Source organism: Ooceraea biroi, chromosome 2, assembly GCF_003672135.1.
Source record: "Ooceraea biroi isolate clonal line C1 chromosome 2, Obir_v5.4, whole genome shotgun sequence".
Taxonomy (NCBI): domain Eukaryota; kingdom Metazoa; phylum Arthropoda; class Insecta; order Hymenoptera; family Formicidae; genus Ooceraea; species Ooceraea biroi.
Genome location: NC_039507.1, coordinates 12,995,611 through 13,019,006, shown reverse-complemented (window position 1 = coordinate 13,019,006; position 23,396 = coordinate 12,995,611). Strand labels below are relative to the sequence as shown.

Here is a 23,396-nt window from a genome sequence, read left to right as displayed (position 1 = left end):
ACATACAATATATTATAGAAATAATTATCCGTTAGCATTCTCTAAAAGAAACTCTTATTTGGATAAAAAATAAATTTAAATTAAAAACAAATTTAATTTAAGGAAATCGCGTACGAATCCTTTGGTTTTCCAGTCGTCACTATTAATATGACGGAAAATTGTTTTATAAACATGATAGGTGCAAGTAAAACTTAAAAGGATGTCTGGTAAAATACTTGATTGAAACAATGGCGTATTGTAAAGAAATCTATTTATTCATGAACGATGTGGAAGGACATCCCGTGCCTTGAAAGAGATTACTCGTACAAATAACACAGTCATACCTGCTAGATAGTTATCACGCCCGTACGCAAAAATAGTGCGTGGTATTGTGTATATATACGTATTATATATATATCTGTTATATCGTGAAGACTATTATCACCCCTCAAGGTAGATGAGCGTAGAACGACGATTCGCATTCGCGCGCTGACAAACTGAACCGAAACACAGGAATTGTCGCAGTCGGTTCGATTAGAGAAGCGCGAAATTAATTGTGGATTGTCGGCCGATCCTTATCGGACTATGTTCTCCGCGTCCTTGTCTCGCGTTCCGCGTTGCTTAAGATATCGCTGAATTGAATTCTCGCTCATGGTTACGGGATACGCCGTTTATTTAATAGATAATGTTATACTTGTCCTCCTTACATCGATAGCTATAAAAACGCGTGTTTCCTCGTAGATTTGCATTGAAACGTATGCCGATTGATGAGAGATGCATAGCATGATTGATTGGGCGATTGCAAAACACGCAGATCTGTAAATCACGGACTAATTACAATTTAAAATAATAGAAAAATCGAGTTGCGGAAAAAGAGATTCGAGATGAATTACAGATCAAAAATCAAAATAAAAGTACAGATATGTCACGTACACGAAGGCTTCTCGGCCTATTTTTTGTATCGTAGAAGAAAGAGTGCATGTATAAGCGCATTTGTGCATTTGTAAACATAATTCAGAATACTCTTAAGAAGATCAATGATATAACTTTCACCGAATCGTTTATTTTAAAGTGGCCTAAGTCACATTTTGAAAGATGCAAGTGCGATTTGAGATTCGTTTTTGAATGAGATTTAAAAATTTGAACCATTTCCTGGTTAAACACTTAGTCGGGCCATATTATTCATAAATAGACTACATAACATTTTTCAATTTATGTTACTTGTTTCTTCATCATGTAATCACAATGTTCAATTATTATGTTGATTTATCACACTTTTATCCCTATGGTGTCGTTGAAGCAACATGAGAGGGAAATGTAAATCAATAAAAAATAATAATTAAAATAGACCACTAAATAATATTAAACATATTATGTTTAAAAGAACAACTGCGATTATTTGAGTTTCTGGCCTTATGCCGCTTTGATGACGCCGAGGAAATAATCATCCTGCGGAGGAAAAAACATTCCTTTCTTTCTTTTATTCTTTCGTATTCTGACGAAAACACAAATGTAAGGAAACCGCGCACGAGTCCTTTGGTTTTCCAGTCGTCACTATTAATATGACGGCACTTAATCTTACCGTTACCAATTTCAGTATAAAATATACACTTACGGCTAAATATATTATCATATATGTATATACATGAGTGACGAAGGACAACATTGACATCGAAATTGACGTAGCGTACAAGTGGGACGTTATTCTCCTCGCCGGAACATATACCGCAACAACATCATGTCCGATTCTACATCAAATCCTATTCTTCTTCTCACTTAAAAATAATTCCATTATAAATCGGGCAGTAGCGCGACTTGTAAAATGTGTATTTGTGTGTGTGTGTCTGTGTGTCTGTATGTCTCTGTGTGTGGTATTATATAATGACAAAACGTACATTAGCGGCTTTAGCTTAAAAAAACGAGTGAATTAAATGAATTGTGAGAAAGAAATTTCTCAATAAAGTGACTCAGTTTGAAGAGAAGAGTCCAAATCTTTCGTTCTTGATTTTCGAGATCACCTCGTGGCGATTAATTGTATGATACAATATCGAGCGTCTTTCGTCGTTTTTTCTTCGTTCCATATCCATTCAATCCTTGTGCATCTCGTTTCACCTCAACTTTCCTTCTCTTTCTCTCTGTTTCGTAACAATATAAATTTAATTTATATGCTTCTCTTTCATTTTTTCATTTTTCTTTTTATTTTTTCCATGGTTGCGGGTACGGCCGAATTAAGTGAAAAATATCAAGGATGATTATGCGAATGATCGGAGCTAACGAGTATCAAATTGTTAATATCTTAACACCGATTAGCTTAACGATTACATGTTACGACTATCGTTAATATTGTTATTAGTATCAATATTATGCTAATCCAATCACCTGCGCGTTATAACCGGGCTATGTAGCGCATTTTTTTGTGTACATGTGTGTGTGTTATGTGTGTATATGTACAAAAAGTATCTGATATACCCACAAGATATTAAAATGAAAGGTATTTTGGAAAGAGATAGAGATTCCTGCTTTTCTCTCTTCACAGTTTCACCAATCGTGCTTTGCACAGCAAAATTAAATCGGAATCAATCCTGTTTGGACATGGTACATGCATCGTTTTCATCAGAGATTCCGTTTTATGACCCTACTGTAACAATCAGAGCTGCTAAGTCGGATGAATTCCACGTAAAGTTTGTGTCCCGGCCGAAACGCGAAATGAGTTCTCCTCGAGATGTTTCTCCTAGGCGAAAAAATAGGAAGCTTTGCCTCTTATCTAGATCCTAATACTAGGTACATTACGTCCATTACAAACATAATCGTTTCTCTCTCGCTGTCTATGATAGATCTCATTATTGCCGCAGTGACAATGACGTATAATCTCGTCGCAGCGGCAATTCATTATCATAACCGATATGTTGACGCGGCTAACGTGATTTAGTGCTGATCAGGTACCCCTCCATTCGCGGAAACAAACGATTAAATGCAATCTCATGGATGCAAGTCGCCTCGCCTTGATGCTACGGGCGAGAAAAATTTTTGTATTATAAAAAAAAACAATGAAGTTATTGCAGATTTTGAATGAATCATGAATGGGACGAAGGAGAGGCAAAACTCGTCGCCGCATATTCCTCATAAAGGGTACAAATACGCACAAACTTACGCGATATGACGTACTCGCGTCGTGTCTCTTAAACGACTATGTACCAGTCTTGGGCGTACTCGAGTAAATAATAATCGCGACGTAGAATATCTAAACTATCACTTTATGTGTACTTAAGCTATTGCTTAAATAACACAAATGTCTGAAAGATGTTTCAGGGATATTTGCAGAAACATCCGTGATAGATTAAGACGTTGTACCTTAATCTACCTCCAGATAGACGTCCTCCAGATAGCTTCACAACAGCTTTCAGGCTACACGTAGATATGAGAATCAACTTATACAATTTACATTAATTTGCGCTACTTATAAGGTGACAGTTTTAGTATTCTACATATAGAATAAGCACTCACAATTACTGACCACTATTCGATTGTTGAATTTCTATTTCGCCTGAGCTTTCGTTTATACTTTCTGGACTTCCGTTGATCTCCGCTGAGAGGCATATTGCTTCTTCCTGCGAAGGAAGCATGATGAGTCATGTCGCATGATATATAGACACAAGTATTGCTTTATACCTCTGCTCGCTCTTAATATAAAGTCCAATTACATCGGTTTATCAATCAAAATGCAACTCTTGCATTTTGCATTGTTTGTACGAAATTCGTTACAAAATTACAATTACGCGTTCATCGTGTGTGATCAAACGTAATAACTACTAACGAGTACCACGAGTCGACCATTTGACAAGTTCGACATGTACGTATTTCAAGTGGTCAATAACTGTCGTTTACCTAGATACCGTATCCGTAAATGCCCAACACTGTTGTGTTGCAAAACAGCGTGAAATCGGTCAGATTTCCCAAAGTCTATCACCAAAATCTTTAGTGGTTTCCATTTTAAACGACGCACAGGACAGCAGTTTGGCCAGTTGCCAATGATCGTCGTGTAATGCCAATCCATTTGCTTAACTGCATCGATAGTAACAGATTGACTGAATCGAAAAAGGGTGATGAACTTTGGCAGGCTGAGATTCGCTGCGTTTCACTTATCATATTTCGCTTATCAGCTGCGCTAAAGCAAACTAAAGCTATTGCTCGTTTCTTCAGTCTAACACGCATCGATGACAGGACGACAATGTTGGACGACGCGCTGTGTATGTACTCCTCTCTCTTTTTTTCCTACTTTTTTTTGCGTACAGCGCTCTCGCGTCAAACCTGGCAACATTCACGTCTCGTTGCTCAACGCTTCAGTTTTGCAAAAAGATTAGAAATCGCAGGCGCACAATTACCGCAATTGTCAAGCGGTTGATCGCGGATGATTGTCGCAATAATTGCCGCGATAATGGTCGCTCGTCTTTGTGAGGGTGCGTTCCGAGTCGCGCATGAAGCGCGCATTATATATATTATACGTAACATTCATTATAGATAAATGCGCGCATATGCGCGACTCGGAACGCACCCTGAGAACGCACGAAATTATATTAAAAGGACGATCATACCGCGATCGACGCTAACGTATACGCGTGCCTGGTCTTCCTCGATAAAACGACTTTGCATCAGCGAAGGGCGGCGACATTCGCATGTTACAAATGCATCGGCGCACTCGTGATAGTCACATCACACATTTCTGTTGTGAAGACACATACAATCAGGGACAACGATGAGTGGACGCATCGAATCTATTGTAATTTCCTGATTTAATCGATGATCCTGCTTCGCAGAAATGAACAGGCGTTATTGGATGCTCGTAAATATATTGCGTGTACACGTTCGTCGTATAATGAGTATGAGTCGATTAACTTTAAAGAATTCTACGCAACTATTTCTATTCTACGTCTTTTCTCATCCCCTTTTAGTCTCCTGATTCCCTCGTGTTCCTTACTTAACGTCTTGATATGACTTCGTACTTCCCACGTGGAGATATATTTTAAAACTATGATTAAATATAACAGCATTATTGGTGACTCTAATCGCTATATCCTCTGATGTACGAGAAACAAAATCATACGTTTGCATCTATCCTTAATTTCCCATTCTTCGTAGAGATATTGCCACTTCTTCGGGATGTTTCGGGAAGATACAGTTTTTGTACATACGTGAAATGATTGCTTATGCTTATGGATATGTTCGTTCGTATCGAGTGTCGCCGCATTTTCTAGAAGGAAAAATACGAATTGAATGAAGAGAAGTGATTCGATCTTTATTTGCTTCTCAGCATCCACACAATTTTGTCTCTGAATGTACACACTTTGAGATATCAAAGCGCAATAATTGAAAGTACAAAATTCCTCTCCCCCCCCCCTCTCCCTTCCCCTAAAATTCACAATCCTCATTCTATATCTCGCTTGCGGAAGGTAAAGATTGTGAGCTGCGAGTCGCAAAAGTCCGCATGTACGAAAAATTCGCGGACGCTCGCGAGGATCTGGAATCCTTTTGGCTTCGCGCTTTCGAAAGTGCACGGCGCGGAGATTGGCTCCCTTAGAAGAAAAAAGACCAAAGAAAGGAAATCACGTACATACGCAAGATCGGGAGTAGAACTCGAGACTCGACCGCGATGCGGGCTAAAGCCGGATGCATCCCCCGTATGGGGGATCTCGTCGCGTGATCATCGACATCGTGCGTACGCGTAGATCCTCGTGCTTCCCTCGTACGTATACGTATTCTGTCGCGTGTTCTGTGTGTCTGCGTGTGTGTATGCGTGTATACTTACGCGTGTCACGTGCGTTTACGCGTAGTCTCATCGGGGTGTGTCTGCGGTCCGCTTAAGTATAAATCTGTAGCAGTATCAAAATGGTAAAAATAGTGCATATGAAGACCATGAGCACAGGTAGGACCAGGATGAATCTGACGGAGCGGCTGAGGCCGCTTGGTTCCTGTCATACGGCTTGCTCGCCGGATTCGGTGGAGGCATCGAAAAGCGGCCGATCCGCGGGCGCCTCGTTCGACGTCGTCGACGTCGCGCCACCGCCGTTTCCGGCGTTACCCTCCCGTCTGGCCTTGCTCGAGCCTGAGAAACACAGACAGCCGGACTGGTTGCGGTTCCGCTTCAGCGTCGGCTTGTTTTCGCGATCCTGTTCCGCCAGACACTTCTGGTAGTAATCGTAGTCCTTCAAGTACCTGCCGAGCGAATCGCAACGCTATCAAGGCCGGACGTAACAATTAAGCAGCTTGGAATAATGCGAGGTCGTTTATTCACGTAATGGCAAAGAAAATAATTCTGATCTTGAATTGATAGCATACAAAGAATGTTAGGTACATAAAATCAGTATATTTTGCAGTTTAATATCGAGTGAAAGGAACAGTCGTGACGTTACGTACCAGACTGGTGGCCATCGGTGCTCGTTCAGATATTCCTGGTTCTCCGGATGAAGCAATCGCACGTTGCGAGGTGACATTTTGCACAGCTTATTATAGTTTACGCAAAGATGATTCATGCACCAATCGGCCAGCTGATCAGCATTATGCAGCTGTAAATCGTAATCGAGTGTTTAACGGGTTGCTATCGTTTCATGATATATCGTTGATAATAATTTATGATATTTTAATTGATAGAGAAATATAGGTTGATGCGAACGAAACCGTGAAGGAAACCGACCTTGCACGGCTCCAACAGCCTCAGGCAGTTTTCGATGGCCTCTTTCCCTTCGTTTTGCGAAAGCCGCTCAAGATCCTCGATCACTCTGCTCTCGACTAGATTCACCAATCGTTGAAGACAGAGCCTGTTGGCCAGTTCCAGCAGATTCAGACATCTGGCCGAAGAAATTGCCGGCACCTCGTCAGTGTAAAGGTAGCAAAGCAACTTGTGGAATGTGTACTCCCGTACCCCAGGAAAGACTATCTATTGTTGAAATGTATCAAATATTAATGTATCAATAGTTCACGAATCATATTGCAATATAAACTAGTTTGTGTTAAATTACATTGAACTGCAGCCGTCTCTAACAAATTAAAATCGAGAATTATAGGAATGACAAAACACACTTACGACTTTTGCGCTGCTTTCGCGAAAATCGCCGGAGAACATGGCTTTCATCACGTCGCATCGGGCAGTGAGAATCGCTTTGTGTGCCGGTACGCTGCCATCGTCCAGTTCGAACATCACGTCGGCGAACAGACCTGAACATGCCATCGAAATTACGATCGAGAGTTCGCAATGCTCACCTCATCGCACCTCATTACTTTAATGACGATCGATGGACCCACCTTGCTCCAGACAAATGTCCTCCAGCCGCTGCCTGATTACCTGCTTCCACCGGTTATTGAGATCGCTATTGACGAACTGCTCCCGCGTCTGTATGCTACCAAGTACCATGAGTAACTGTGGTAACTCGAGGAATTCGGCTGCTTGCCTGATCTCCTGCAAGGGCAAGCAAAATCACGGGGTTACCCGAGTGCATTGTCGCGCGACTTTTGTTCAAAACGTAGAATGATCGACAGAAAAAAAAAGATCTGACCGCTTCCGGGCCGCGCTAGAGGTCCTATCCTACTTAGGCAATGATTCTAGTATGTCGATGAGAACGATTGGAAGCGTTATCCATGCAACTCCACAATCTCGACCGAGATCGATCGTGCGTCGTTCCCTCAAGGATCTCCCCGTTCGATGATGCCAACAGTTGAACGGACACTACGGTAGCGATGATTCACGAACTATAAGCTTAATGAGCATGGCCTATTAACTAAACACTGAAGATTGACGTGATCATTCGACAAATTGAACAATGTTGTAAACAGATAAAGACGTTTCTGCGGAGAACGCGAGTTAAGAGTTTTTGAGATACATAAACAAGTTTGGACGCAATTAGACAGATTTTAACGGCTCTCTTGACATTGATTTGAGTTAATAATTGTTTTTAGTATCTCAGTTTAATTTCGACATTTCATAGCGGAGAAATGAACGACTAATTATCGTGAGTGCATCGATCTTGTTCTAGAAGAAGTCACACAAGTCGCAGTTAGAAAAGTGCATGCTCGTATGATGACACATGATTTGACAATTGAAGTCTTTGAAGTCGCGGGACAGATCAGAGCTAGATGAGGCTACTATGTGCGTGCGTGCGTGCGCATGTAACGTGTACGTATGTATTGATGCGACTGCCAAATTTTCAAACGCATTTCGCTTTGTACTAACCAGTAGAAGCCCGATAGGAGCTGTCTGAAAGAATAGATCCGCGTTAGTTACTGTATACTCTGCAACAACTTGCGATTTTTAGCTCGCGCTCTTAAGGGAAGATCATACATGTATCACACTGTGGCTTATCACAGAACAAAAGAGAAAAGAAACGCGGTAATGTCAGGAGTACTCGCAACTGATCGCGATTTCTCAGTACTTTACGAAATCTCGAAAGGAAATATATATTCGCACGGTATATATATATATATTGTTACCATATTAATATATACTGAATGATCGAAAGGTCTAGTCGCGCAAACTGGAAGACGTATTATAACTACTCGCTGAAATTCTACCTAAATCTCATAAGCCTACGAGATGGATCACTCTCCATCCAATTGCCATTCGATTCACCGATGGCTTTTACCGTTCCGCTTTCTTGCGCGTGTATCTTCCGTGGCAAAGAAACGAGGGAGTCTCCTTACGTTCTCGAATGTATTGTACCTCTCCTCTTATGACAATTTCTACCGACCCAACGTACTTGCAGATCGTGATACCGTTTATCCAAGCTGCCCGTGTAAATGAATTGCAAACACTGCTGCATCGCCTGTGGCGTGATCAGCTTCGACAGCGTGACCACCGTCATCGGCTGCTGCACCCCGTTCGCGTTCTCAGTCTACAAACAGGTGTTCCAAGTGTATCAATCGTGATTCATCCGCGTCAACGATCTCGCTTCTGATAAAAAATACTCACCAGACATATACGAATATTTTGGAAGGCAGGATGATTCAGCTCTCTGGTCGCGCCGTTAGTCTTCCTCTGATTATCCATCGTCGGCAGTACTTGAAAACTCGATCGTCGCTTAAGTTGTTCCCAGACTCTGCAAACGTATACGACTTGGTTTGTCTTCGCCGAGTATGTCGCTCCGTCGAGAGATAAGAAATATGTACAAACGCTTTTTAGTATAACGCAAATAACGCAAACTCCGTTCCGTCGCTACTACAAGTGGAATAAGTGCCGACATTGAAAAAGACCGTGCAAAGGCTAAGAAGGGGGGCTGCACTTAACTCTTTATTTGGCAATAATACTCCCAAGCAACAATTACTGTGTTGTGGACAGGGTTTACGTATGACGAAAGCGTATTAATAGCACGTACCACTTCACCCTCGTTAAAGGCAATCCCAAGCGACACTTAAATGCGTTAGTGCTTTGATCTGCAACGGTGACGTTAGATGGTGTCTCGTGTTAGCTGCGACTTGCCAAATAAAGAGTTAACTGATGCAGGAGTAAACATACGAGAGGAAGGATCAACTCACTTTGCGGGTTTGCTTTGATCGATACGAATTAGGCACTCGGTATCGTCGTTGAAGTCACCGACGGTGGCCTCTCCGAAAGTGCTCACCTTGACCAGACAGTAAGGGAAACATGTGTTATTGTGTTATCCTGTTACTACCTCCGAACCTGATAGAGCTGGCATATACCATGCTGGACTCGCTGGAGCTACGTGGCGTCAGTTCATGGGCGAGTTCCACTGAGAACAGCCGATGGAACGTGGGCGACGCAGCGGCGAGCAAGCACCGGTGAGCCAAGAACGTGCAATTGCCGGCGATCAGAGTGACGTCCGTGTGGACCGGCCTGGTCCATAGACTCTTCATGTTCTCCTCATAGGTACTCGCAGCCAGGCACACTTCCGGCGGTACCGGTTTCGGTGGACAGAATGGCGCCTGTTGAACGAAACCGTTATAATTTGTTATCGCGAGGAAAACGAGTCAAGCCTTTGTTAAATTTAATGAGAAAGTGAAATTTATCTTTTTAAATGCAAAATGTTTAAAACGATTGCACATTTTGAGAACAATATGTTAGGAAATTTCTCACAACAAAATCAGTTTATTACGCAGTGTCGTACGTATTGTTACCTGCAAGAGAGGTCTTTGCACCCTTTTCAAATTCGTCATCCAGAAGCGTTGTTGGCGACGTGCGATCAAGGCGGCGCGTATCGAATTTTCAAACACCTCGTTTACACCGTAATAAGTGAAAACGCTTGTCTCGTAATAGCACACGCCAAGCTCTCGCGCCACCGCCCGCGCCTGATCCGGCATCACCAGGTCGCTCTTTCTCGTAGCCCTGTAAGAATAACGAGAATTTAATTAAAAAAAATTAATTTTAGCTAATATTAAAAAATTAAATAATAAAGACGATCATAGTAAGTATTATATTGATAATTGTCATAACACGTCACATAATTTAACAAACGTTATTAACAAGATAGGTGTAGAATAGAAATGAAGTCATCCTGCTACACAGTTATATAAGAGAAAGGCTCGCTGAAAGCCACGAGGAACTTCTGAAGGCTCTCTCCCGAGGGAGTAATCGCCGTATGTCAAAGCGCGGTTAATTTTGGCTCGACCCGATTACTCGACCATCGGAAATTTTAAGCTTTTCAATCGATCTCGCAGTGCCGTCATAAATTTCATATACCGCGATGTCGCATAAGCTCGTCATAATGAATATTTTTTGCCGGCGAAAGAGAAAATTCCGGTAACTCTTGAGGAACTTGCGAAGACTCGCTGAAATCAATACTTTGGTACACTTCGGTAAACTCTAGCTATCGTTGAAGGAGCATCGATGCGATTGAATGGGTTTCATACGAAACTAAAAAGTCAGCTTTGAGCCTACCCAGAAATTTCGTGTGTCCAAAGAAAGACTCTAGTCCACTGAAGTAACTAATTTATTGTTTTCATCGAGTTTTCTAATTTTTCGTTGCGCTCAGAAAGAAATGGAGACCAATAAATCTTGAGACTTGAAAAAATCAGAAACTTAAAAAGATTAAAAATGTTGAAGTTAAATTAAAAGATTAAAAAATTGAAGTTCTACCGTTTAGAAGACTATTATTTCGAGACATTTTGATTTTTCGATTTTTAATTTAACACACATCTCTTGCAGAAAGAAACAACTCACCTTACAAAAGGACTGCGGTCGCGGAAGTAACTGAGATAAGTCTCGTCCCGATACATGTACCGCAGATCGTTTTTGCATCCGACCAACAGGACTGGTGTCTGCGGGCAGAACCTCCTTATCTCGGGATACCACATTACCTTGCAGTTTCGCAAGGAAACGGGGTTGGTTATGGAGAAGCATAGTAACACGACGTCGGACCTGACGAGACCCATTTGATTAATACCGCTTCGCGTAAAATACCGATGACCGATCTTACCTGCCGTATGCGAAACGTCGATCCTTCTCGTGATCGCCGAATGTGTCCCAGAGACGTAGCGACACATTTACGTTGTCTACTACCTCCCATGATCGTTCCAACACCTGACACGTGTATGAATGACACAATAACATATTACATCACGTTATTCAAGAACACTCTAAAGGAGAAGCTATTAATAAAGCTTCTCGGTCATAGAAAAAAAAGAGATGCCATAATCGACAACATTAAAAATAATCCTAAATTTTCTGGTAATTTCTAAAGTACATAAGTCACATTGTCTACCACAACATGAAACAAGTCTTTGATTTAAATTGATAATTGACAATTATACAACGAAGCGTTAAGCGAGATCGCGAAGGAATGCAGAAAATGGTACGCAGAGACGTAATTGAGCGTGAACTCACATCTTTGTAAATCCGATACTGGTCGATAGCCCAGACTGTGGGCACGTGTGTGGTCAGGAGCTGCGACAGTGACACGTGCTTGTTGCAGGCCCTGGCGCAGATCAGTCTGGTCTTTCCGACTGCCGTGTCGCCCACGACCACGCACTTGACCAGTTCCTGGTGCGGTTGCTCATTGTCCATCACCGGCAGTCACCCCTTTTCATGCAATATGCCCTCTCACCTGCCAGATCGCTCGAGTTCTCGATCGCTATCCCCGGCGCGGATGATGCTACCGCTGTCGTTTCCGCAGCCACCAAGTGCGTGCACCACATCCGACACCCGGACTGGAACACGACGTCCTCGAGCTTGCCGCTGATAAGATATGTGCTAAAACTAACAGGGAAGCGATACGTCAATGCACAATGGATGTTTATCTACTTGACAGATTTCTGTACTCTCGAGAGCGATAACGCGAACCGATCTGATAATGTTCCGCTCTTCCGTAACTGAGAGTGACACACGTTCTTCTTCCCTCTCCCTCTAACTTTCTTTGAGCAAATCGCGATAATAAAGCTCTTTACTGGACAAGCTTAAGATGTAGAAAATACGCGAGAATGCTACGTTGCTATAGTTATTGTTTAGTGTTAAATATACTTTAAGTATACCGATGTACGATTAGCTGCTATTCATATCGCGTTTGTGTTATATGAATTATTTAGCCGTTATTATAGTCACTTGACGCAGAGCTTATCCAACAATTTGGAGGACAGATATAAGACAATAATATGAATAATTCATAATTGTTACGAATGGAGTTCAATTAAAGATTGATCGTATAGAATAACTAGATAGCCGTCTCAATATGTTCCATCAAAAAAACATCTTAACGCATAATCGAGACTCTCCCTCGAGTCTGACGTATCCCCGATCATATTACGGGGCGCGATCGAAGGTGGAGGAGAGGGAGAGGAAGTCATATTCGTGCCGAAAATAAGGTACAATTGCGGGCATTATCCGTCACGTCAAACTCAAATGATAACTTCACCAATTATAGAGATTGCAGGATTGTACGTATTCACGAAAAACGCGTCGGTGTGTGCGTATTTTAGGCAGGCCCTCGGGGAATGAGAATCTACGAAACGTTTAGGCATTCCAGATATATACATGATGTATCTATTGATTTGACCCTACAAAGCGCATTCTATATTTAGAATGAAACCTTCGCAACCTCAAGCACAGTCCCATATTACCTTAACCCTGAACGAACTCGCGAGCTTATAGCACTCCCGGCTGATTCATTCTCAAAGTCGTCGTCGCTCGATGAACTTCATTCTCTTCGGCTAGCAGTACGCTACGCTAAAACTCGCCATGAATTTCCATTCAACTTCTCGTTGACTTTTACTTCGCGCTTCCCTAGCTTCGGTCTCTGCGCAAAATAAATTGATCGTTTATCACTACATTCAGATGTATATACAGGGTGTCCCGGGTTTTAACCGACAAACTGCGGGAGTATATTCTACTAGTGGAAATAAGAAAAAATTCTTATATCGAGTTTGCTTAGAAATGCTTTATTACAAAGTTATAAACCAATATTGAAAAGAAATATGAGATAAGTAACAACGGATTTTTTCACAAAAATAAAAATTATGTACGCAATGATTTAGTGACGCATTTCAAAATGTTGTCCTTGCACATCGATACAAGCTAGACATCGACGTAGTACAGAATTTGTTATAGTACGACATTCCTGAAAATTTTGTTGCATCTCAGTAACTGAATTAGTAATTCGTTGCTTTAAATCTTCAAGCGAGATTACTTCTGTACTGTAAACTGTATTTTTTAAAGTTCCCCATACATAAAAATCAAGAGGCGTTAAATCGGGCGATCTTGGAGGCCAGAAAACCGGTCCTCCTCGACCAATCTACCTATGAGCATAATGTTCATCTAACCAGTTTCTAACTTGTCTAGCATAGTGCGATGGACAACCGTCTAACTGTATCCAGCTGTTTTGGCGAAACTGCAGTGACACATTTTCCATCAAAATTGGTAAATCGTTTGATAGGAATCTTCGAAAAGATTCTCCATTCAATCGGTCAGGTAAAAAGAACGGACCAATAAGCCGGTCATGAAGCATACCCATCCAAACATTACATCGAAATTCGTGTTGAAAGTTTCTTTTTCTGGTAGTATGTGGATTATTATGAGCCCATACACGAAATGAATATCAGTGTATTCCTCATTTGAAAACACTTTTAGCATTCTGATAGTAATTGCTAGTTCACACGACGATTGAAATCTAACAGCTACTGTTGTGAAAGTAACAATCATACTGAATCGTTTGAACATAGTGAACATGAATACATGTGAATACACGTAACATAAACATCTTCGACCTTCCAAATTCTACACTATGTTCCGTTGTTACTTATCTCATATTTCTTTTCAATATTGGTTTATAACTTTGTAATAAAGCATTTCTAAGCAAACTCGATATAAGAATTTTTTCTTATTTCCACTAGTAGAATATGCTCCCGCAGTTTGTCGGTTAAAACCCGGGACACCCTGTATATGTATGTACGTTTGGATGAACCATTGAGAACACGCTCTGCACGTGCTAACATGCACATCGAAAGATAGACATGTATATTATACATGTACATACATATATATTGCTTAAATATTCAGTTGACGTTAGGTGAAGTCTGAATTCAATATTAAATGCCGTTCGATTTGCCCGAGAACTGAGGAACGCGTAAACTCGAATAACGATCAATTTGAAGTCTGTCGAGACATTTAGTCTCTGAATTCGTACCCATTTGCGATCTATAGTAGAGTCTCTAGCATTTACAATACTATTCTTTTATAAATCATTACTATCAATCGAATGATATCGATAATAAAGAAGCACGTGGGACAAGTAGATATACAGAATACAGATTTTATTAATTAAATAATCAAAGTAAAATCTCATTTATTTGCAATCTTCTTCGACTATCAGCAATTTATCCGGTTCGATCAGTGCGGCCGCAGACGTGGTGTTGTCAAACACGGTAGACAAGCAAGAGCTACGTAGTAAGAAAAGTTGAATTAGTTTCCCGCGACTTTCTCGTGTCAGGCCCCAAGGTAACGTGCGCTACATCAGTCGACACGGTGGATATAATGTTATAATATCCGCTTGTTACGATAATGCTGTGCGTCTAGAGGAAACATGTCGATAATGCTGGGTGACAACCACTCGGGGTATGCAAAGCGCAATATTCACTGAGTCACGACGCGAAAATCGAAAGCCTCGTCGCTCAATAATAGTCCGCTTGTTTCGCTGACGTTTTCCGGGAAGTGTCTTTGGACGAGACCTACTTTCATGAAATAGAATTTGCAGTGAGCCCTCGCCAACCCCGCTGTTCATTCAGAAAATCGGCTGCGCTGTAGAACGTATCGATGAAAACGAATTGGGGATGGAGCGCGCGCGCGCACTTGTGTGTGTGTATATACTCGTGTTCGCCTCGTATCTGGTCTCGTATCGCTCAGCAAAAGCTCTCCTATGTAAAAATATCGATCGAACACTGCGGGATAATTAGTACAACTTGCTTCGCATGTCAATCTGACCTCGTATTTTTAGATATCGCACGATCTGTGAGCATAATCGTTTCCCTTGTCGAACGACTTATGCCGAGCTATAACGGCATATTAAATGGATAAATAGATGACGACCAAATGTGCAATTTGCCGTGGCGAGCGATATTTTAGGATCCAATCGAATGGAAATTTCTCCCATCGGGGTTGTTAGTACTGCACTTTCCGTGTGTAATCCGGCATATTACGAGCCGTATTACGATTCGAACCGCTCGGCTCGTGAAGTCAAGATAATACGCGGTGCATAGACAGCTCCTTCCGCTCTATTATGAATCGTCAATTTGCAAATTAAAATCGACTTTTGTAATCAGTTTAGATTGCTGAGAACTCCGTTTCAATACAAACTTTTCTGTATCATAAAATGTTTAACATATATATACTAAATTTTTTTTTACATTTTACAAAACTTTTCTTACAAAAATTCCGCGTGAAAAAATAATTTTTATCTTAAATGAAAAGTCAGGATTTTGTATTTACATGTACATAACTCCTCTATATAATATTCTTTATCAATTTCTTCACCGTGAAATTCTGCCTGTCGTACCAACACGCATGTATCCTGACATGCGTGTAGCATTATTCATATTGACACACGTAAACTGCCAGCTGTCAGTCATTGTTTGACGTAGCCTCCTCCACGGACAATCATGACACGTGATTATCTGAGTACGCTTCTAGAGAATGCATCTGGTAAATGCTGAGGCATATATAACGTCTAATGTACCCTAATGTGCCGCGGTCGGGAGAGAGAGAGAGAGAGAGAGAGAGAGAGAGAGAGAGAGAGAGAAAGAGACAGAGACATAGATCGAGAGAGCGAGAAGGACAGACGTAGAACGGATGTAGAACGTGCTGCGAGAGCGAGCTGTGTAGATACGCCGCGGCAGCGGTAGAAGCCGTGCATTGCGACGCGTAGACATCGTTGCTGACGCATTGCAGAACGCGGGTCACGGGGAGGTCAGCCACAAGCGAGCAAGTAGAAGAGGACCGCCGCCGTCGCCGTCGCCGTCGTCGTTATCGCCAGGAGAAAAAAAAAGGTCGAATAGGCGGCGGTACGAGGTTCAACGTACTGCTACCCTCCGCGCGTTTCTCCATTATGCGTCTCCGAAGAGCAGTTCACTCGATTCGATCCCGTCGTTATTGGTCGTCTTCTTCGCCTCCTTCGTCTCTCGAGTCGAAGCCGTCGTGCCGAGCGGTGCAAATCAATCCGGGCGAAGGGCCGTCCAAGTCCAAGAATTGCACGCGGGGTCAACGAGCCGCGCAACGGCCGAGCGTCCATCAGTCCATCTATCTATCTGTCCGTCCGTCCGTCCGTTCGTCGGCCGCATTAATTAAGTAAACGGTGTTCTTATTGCCGACCTCTTTCAGCGGCTAATCGCGAAACTGCGGCGTGGACTCGCGCGAGTGTGCAATCACGTCGCATCGTGCTGCAAGAGCACGCGCGGTCACGAGAAGACCCGCCTCCTTCATGAACAGTACACGAAGCACGGCGAAGCGGAACCGGAGTCACGTTTCATATCGCCGCCGGAAATGCCCGTCGCATCGCGTCAAGTGTATCTGTCGATGCTAACGCGATGCCTCTATCTGTCTTTCCCGCGTTTCCGCTTTGAGCTGGTCTCGCTCCTCGCTATCGCTTTCGTGATTGTCGCAGTTTCCAGTATCAGAAACCGCTATCGGAGTTCGAGGCGCAACGATAGCATCAAGCGTTAACGGCACGCGCCGCTTAAATATCACGACACAGGCGGCGGCAATCGACGCGGTTGTTAGGGCGAATGATTGCGACACCACGCAACGCCAATGAGCGACACGACAACGTTCCGAGGGTGGACAGAGATAAATCAATCTTTAACTATGCCGCGCGGCTTTGGGTCGACGGTCGAGTTCCGATCTCTGGCCATCGGCACCCTGCGCGTTCCTCGTGGATGCTCGCTGCCGAAGAAGCTGCCAATCGTGACCTCGCGAGCATGTAGACCGGAAAGGCGCGCTTGATATGTAGATTCAAGCGCGTGCGTTCCGGGGGAAGGGGGAGGGGGAGGGATAACGATGAGGATAGATCTACAATGTGCAAGAGCATTGTGAGAGTGCGATGGAGTTACCGGAGCGACAACGAGCATAATGCCGCGACGGGAATATATTGACCACTCGCGACAGCGAGAGGCAGGAGGTGGTAACTCACTCAACAACCGGACCGCGTGTGTGCGTGAGGTACGCGTCGATGATGCGTTGTGTACGCTATAGAACGCGTGGTGCAGGTACGCATAATGTGTACGTACGTTGCGTCGATATTAATGCCAGCCGCGAGCCAGGCATCAACATCCGCAAGGCCAGGGTGCTGCGAGGACGAGGCTCGCCTCTGGATCGCGGCGCGGACGCTCGTACTCGTACTGCAGACAGTGCTCTCTTATATAAGTTCAAAGCGAGACCGGGAGGTAGACGGAGAAGGACAGATAGAGAAAGAAAAGAGAGGGGAGGACAGAGATAACAAGAGAGAAAGAGAGAAGTAGAAGCAGAGAGAGAGAGAGAGAGATGGATAAATAGGTGGAATGATAGTCAACAGCCACGCGATGATAAAACGTACCGACACCGAGCGCAGCAACTCGCAGCAAAGCTCGCTTTGCTTCATGACCATCGTCTGCTTTTTCTCGAAACGGCGTGTCGCAGCAGAGAAGCGCGAAGAGAGGCAGCATCCCGCGATGGAGCCTCTCGGAAAAATCACTATCTCCGGCTGGGGCGATCGCGACAATCCGCGATGATACCACGAAAGAACAATGATGACGACTCGGACGTCGACGTCGACGTCGACTGCCGTTCTGGCGACGAGGCGCGGTGGACTTACTCGTGATCAATTTACGTGATGCGTCTCTCGACACCGCTGACGTCTCTGTCCCGCGACGTGCACTCTCGGCTCGACGATCGCTCGTGGGACACCGCAGCTCGACACCGGCGAAATTGCACGAGAACCGCACTGCGAATGGGACTCCGCTCTCGCGATGACAGTCGCACGCCGGTTCGCTCACTCCGGCTGACGCTGACGCATGCTACGCGAGTACACGCGACGAGATTGGCGAGGTAGCACGAGTAAGGCGAAAGATGTATATATGTATGTGTGTGTATACTCTGGGGGCAATATGCACGTATATATATATATGTAACAATCTCGACTGCGTAGCCAAAGAGAGACAGAGAGAGAGAGAGAGAGAGAGAAAGAGAAACGAGAGGAGGCAAAGCCCACACGCAGTCGACGCACGAAAAATTACCCGCGTGCACTCTCCCGCCTGTTGGCGATGGGGCGTATTCGGGCGAACGTTTCCCTTTCCTGCGGCGAGGGCAGGTGCTTTCTCTCCTTCCAAGGGGAGCAGAGCCGGGGACAGGAGCAGACTGCACCACGTCGCGAATCGCGAGACGACGAGGAGATCGCCTAGCTATCGGCGCTGCTGCGTCTCTGCCGTCTTCGGCCGCCGTCGTCTATCGGAGCGCGGCGACGGACTAGAAGCTGCAGCGGCGGCACATCGCGCAACCAGGACGTTCCACGCAAGTTCCAGCTGACGTCCTGGCAGGGCGAGCGAGCGAGGAGGGGCATTCCACCGAGACGGCCGGAGGAAGGAAGCGCCCGCGTACTCCGGAGCGGGACCGTACTCTGGATCGGACCTCTGACCTGCGCGCCTGACCTGACCTCGATCAACGGCGCGCTTGATCGTCTCCCCCGACCCTGTCTCGGTGAACTCGCGGATCCCTCGCGGATGAGGATTCTCCCGGTCGCTCCCGACGACCTCGCTCCCGTTTCCGGACGGAGGCCACGCGCCGCGGAGCTTCACCGAGCGGAGCTTCACGATTCGCTCCCGCGTTCGTTCTGCAAGGTTCCCCGATCTGGCGCGATCGCGATTAATCGTCACGGTCAGGATCGTGCCACTTTCATCCCTTTAAGTCGGCCTCGCAACGCATCATCCACCCCTCTACGATCCCTACCCTCTCCCAGTCCGTCTCTCCGGTATGATTCTCTCGCCACCCCTGCTGTCTCGCACGCACGAGCCACGAGGTCTGCGCACCGACGGCCCGAGGATCCGCTCGAATCGACACACGCGAGTCTCCGCTCGCGGTGACAGGCGCGGCTACGTTGACCAGGGAAAATTCGTACTCTCTCGCGCGCGTCGAGCTAACCCGCGCACCACCTGTCAACGACTGGCCGCCCGAGCGCCAGTTCGAGTTGACCTACCTCCGTTTACGAGGTCTGCCAGTCGATCGAAGCCGTCGCCGCCACCACCGCCGCGCCTGGTGCTGACGTTGTCGCCACCGCGCGCTACCTTCGTGCCTCGGCCAGGTGGGCAACGAGGATGCACGGACGTGGTGCCATCGTCACGAGCACGTGTCTCGTACCTCGTGACACGTGGAGTACTGCGCCGTGAACAACCGTGAACAGACCTCGGCGGCGTTGGTATCAGGCTCAGTCGCCAGATCGCAAGGGGTGAGACGGAAATATCGGTCGCCGTGGTCGTCGTCGACGTCGTCGTCGACGGGTGTCTCGCTCGATGCTGCCCCGGTGGCCGTCGGCAGGAGCGACGGGGACGATATGCACAATGAGGGAAACGTATGTGGTAGGTTCAGGGTAGTAGGGAGAATGGGGGGGTGCTTCTCTCTGTCCCTCCCAGCGCGCACGTCGCGCCGCGCCGGTGGACGGAGAGAGAGAACAGAGCGGGTGCGGTACAATCGCAAAGGAGAAAAAAGAAAGAGACGGGGAGAGACACGACGACGGTTGACAAGACGGGTCCGACCCGGCCAACTGCACGCCGCTGAATGAACCCGCCGTGACCCCGACGCTCCTCCGCGCCCCCGAGCCTCAACCACCCGTGCGCCCGCTCTCGTTGCCCGCTTCGCCCTTTCTCCGCCCTTGCCCGTCCCGCCGAACCAGCATGGTTAATGTTATATTTTATAAATGCGTCCTGCCCCTCTCGCTTGTCCCTTCGAGTTCACGATGACGCCTCTCGTTCATTTCCATAAGCGAGTTCTTCTCGTTAAACTTGTCCTCTTCCACGATAATCTTTGGATCCTCTTCATTGCTCTTTATTGCTCGTTGCTCTTCATTTGTTCCGTTTCTCTTGGAAATTGCTTTGTAATCAAATAAATGGTTCTGGTAATGCCGCATTTACTGCTAGCTCTGCTCTTCCCTGCATAGTTGCTTTTTCGTAAAAAAAGGAGATACGTGGAAGACGGCCTCGAACACTCATATTGGGATTCGCCGCGCTATGTATTCTGCATGCGTCAGACTCCTCCTCTCCCTTCCCCACTGTTATATGACCGTTCTATATCTATTACTTGTCGGTAACAGCCAATAGCTGTTAATCACACTTAAAGGGTTTGATCACCGTCAATGAAATTTGCTGGATGGATCTCCGAACAGTCCCATCGAGCTCAAATGGAACGATAAGCTGGCATTTGTTTCCGGTATAATCATTCATCTAATCATTCTCATTTTTTGCATACACACACAGAGACATATGCATGTAGTATTGTTAGTTGTTTACATAATGTATATCAATCTTTTTTTTCAATTTCACGTTAACTTCTTGGAAAATTCAAGTGGCGCGTAATTGCTAATTAATATTGAAAAACGATTTCTACGTCAGCGATATAGTATCGATCGACATAAATCTTGAGATCAATTACAAAAAATATAGAAGAAGATATAAATACGTATCGTTTTAAATAGATTCTACTCGATTATATAAATATGCCACTGCTTTCTTTATATGCAAATATTAACCCTTTGCCTGTAAACGGGGGTCGTTTGTGTCCGGCCGAAAGCGACTATCTTCGATACCTTAAAAACGGAGGAAGGGAGCCGCCTTGGACTATGTCGTGTAAAATTGTATCCAGAAAGTGTACACACTCCCCAAGTTTAGTAAGCTTAGTCCACATACAGCCAGTATAGCAAGCAGTTCGAATTGCGTCTGGACGTAAACGACCCTCGTTTACAGTTAACGTATACCAAGTGTGTAGGTGAGTGACTTTTTCATCAACTCTTTTTACATTTTTTATAAAGATTTGTAATATATATTATTAGAAAATAAGTTTCAAGACAAAATCTTTAGTGTAAGTACACTTTTTAGCAGTAAAACATAATTATTTTAATAATTATTTTTTCTCATATCAACAATTTTTATATGTAAATATTTTTTACTCAAACTATTTTTGTGAATAAAATAACATTAAAATAAAAAAGTATTGATTTTCTTGTAAAATACTTGTATTTGCATGCTTAAACAAATGTTTTAAAAATGCTTTTTTCATGCTCAAAAATTAAGCTTTTTTTTATTGTGCCATATTGCAATATTTTTTTATTGAAAGTATTATCCTTACGCTTTAATTTCCCGTTTGATTTTTTTTATTTCGATAATTTGTCCCCAAATTATAATTTTTTAAACAAAATAGTACGTTTTCCGTGTTTTACTTTGTTTACATAAACACATTGTTTAAACAAACTATTTTTTACTTGGTTTTCCGATTGATTTACAAAATAGAAGAGTCAATATAACTATACGAATTGTTTCAGATTTTTTAAAACAGTTTAACCTATTTTGTAATGAGGTGGACGTAAATGACCCCCGTTTACAGGATAAAGGTGCCATAAAAACGTTTACAGGCAAAGGGTTAAGCATCAATTATCCCCATTTCTTAAACGATCAAACTGATCGACCGCAATGAGGCAGATTGCTGATTTGTCTCGCGATATATCGCCAGCATCGTCTTCTTCAATACTAATTAGAGACACGATGCAAAACAAATACTGTTTGCTGCCAATGGACGACAGGTTTCGGTCCTCACGAAGCAACAAAGCGTAAAGCAACAAATTTCATCCCCATTTGGTACAGCAGGCAACACGGGAGCGTGCACCGGTGCCGATATCGGCGCCGCGTTTAACCATCATGCGCATGCTGGATTCGTCGTGACGTCAGGGGGCGAAAAATCAATCCACCTTGCTGCCGCCGCACTGTGGCGTGCGGCAGAGCGGGGTTTGTGCGCGCGGTGCCCGCCACCACCCGTCCCAGCCACCCCGTTAATTGTCACGGCGGTCACGCTCGCGGATGCATAATAGCCGGACAATAAAACGTTCTTGTGAGGTTTCAGCAATTTAACGGCGACGTGCGTAAGCGCGTGTCACGTCGGTCGCCGATTGATTGACGCGGAAACTCGCGCTCAATTACAACCCGCTGCGACGCAAACGGGATCAATCGCAATCGTCACGTGCACCACCGCTGATACCCTCCGCGCCGGGGTAACAATCGAATCTTACAATCGTCAGTAGGACAATCGATGAATTTATCATCTTCTCGCGAAGTGGAGACTTCAAGAGTCACTCAAGTTTCCGCTGAAATCGCGGATGCTACTCCGAGCGAGCGAGATCTTAATAGCGCGGGAACGTTTCCGCAGGTTCTTCGAACTGCGTGCGGACGATCATTCCTTCCGCTGCAAAATTGACGGCCTCGCGCGATGGCAATTGCGCGCGGTGCGCATCCGCGCGAACGGTGGTATTTAACCGATTAATTAATCGCCAACGGCGGCGTCGTGTGCGCGCGCGCGTGTGTGCGTATACCGACGACAAGACACATAACACGCACGTACTTACGTACGTACGCAGCTGTGCGATCGGCGCACGAATTACACGTTACGTAACGGCGATGCGCCTCGCCGCCCGGAAGTCGGACACGCGAAATTACGCGGACACGCGTGTAATGACGATCGCGTGTCCTCTTATGTACTTACACGTACCAACGAGCAACGGCGACAAACACTCCGTGGGGCAATCAAATGCAACGTGCAGCATCCACCCACGTAGCCTCAAGTTGGTGTATCCTCTTTCTCCCTCCCTCTCTCTCTCTCTCTCTCTTATGTTCTTTTGTTTTTCTCTTCACGCCGAGCCAGGCCGCGCGGGATTCCCTCGCTTGGGAATATCAGCTGCAACTGAAATCGCGACGTTGGAGCCGGCGCC

At 44.8% G+C, this 23,396-nt stretch overlaps 1 protein-coding gene across 9 annotated transcripts; it reads right to left on the bottom strand.

Annotated features, from left to right (window-relative positions):
• Positions 1-233: 233 nt before the first annotated feature.
• On the bottom strand, positions 234-23,265 carry LOC105278927 (rho-related BTB domain-containing protein 1). Of its 9 annotated transcripts, none has more exons than XM_011338384.3 (16): positions 18,670-19,603; positions 17,991-18,529; positions 11,804-12,175; positions 11,397-11,500; positions 11,141-11,338; positions 10,099-10,306; positions 9,664-9,906; positions 9,499-9,584; positions 8,936-9,062; positions 8,724-8,858; positions 8,201-8,224; positions 7,276-7,429; positions 7,058-7,188; positions 6,668-6,910; positions 6,391-6,539; positions 234-6,189 (listed from the first exon to the last, which is right to left on the bottom strand). In XM_011338384.3, exons 3-16 carry the CDS (start codon positions 11,981-11,983, stop codon positions 5,949-5,951), a joined length of 2,223 nt encoding a protein of 740 aa, XP_011336686.1. In that variant the 5' UTR covers positions 11,984-12,175; positions 17,991-18,529; positions 18,670-19,603; the 3' UTR covers positions 234-5,948. The 9 variants fall into 9 exon arrangements, 8 of the variants coding, with proteins under 8 accessions (XP_011336686.1, XP_011336687.1, XP_011336689.1 ...); XM_011338385.3 differs by having other exon boundaries at positions 18,249-18,529; XR_003406223.1 differs by lacking the exons at positions 17,991-18,529; positions 18,670-19,603 and having other exon boundaries at positions 234-5,227; positions 5,783-6,189; positions 11,804-11,983.
• Between the last annotated feature and the right edge of the window lie 131 nt (positions 23,266-23,396).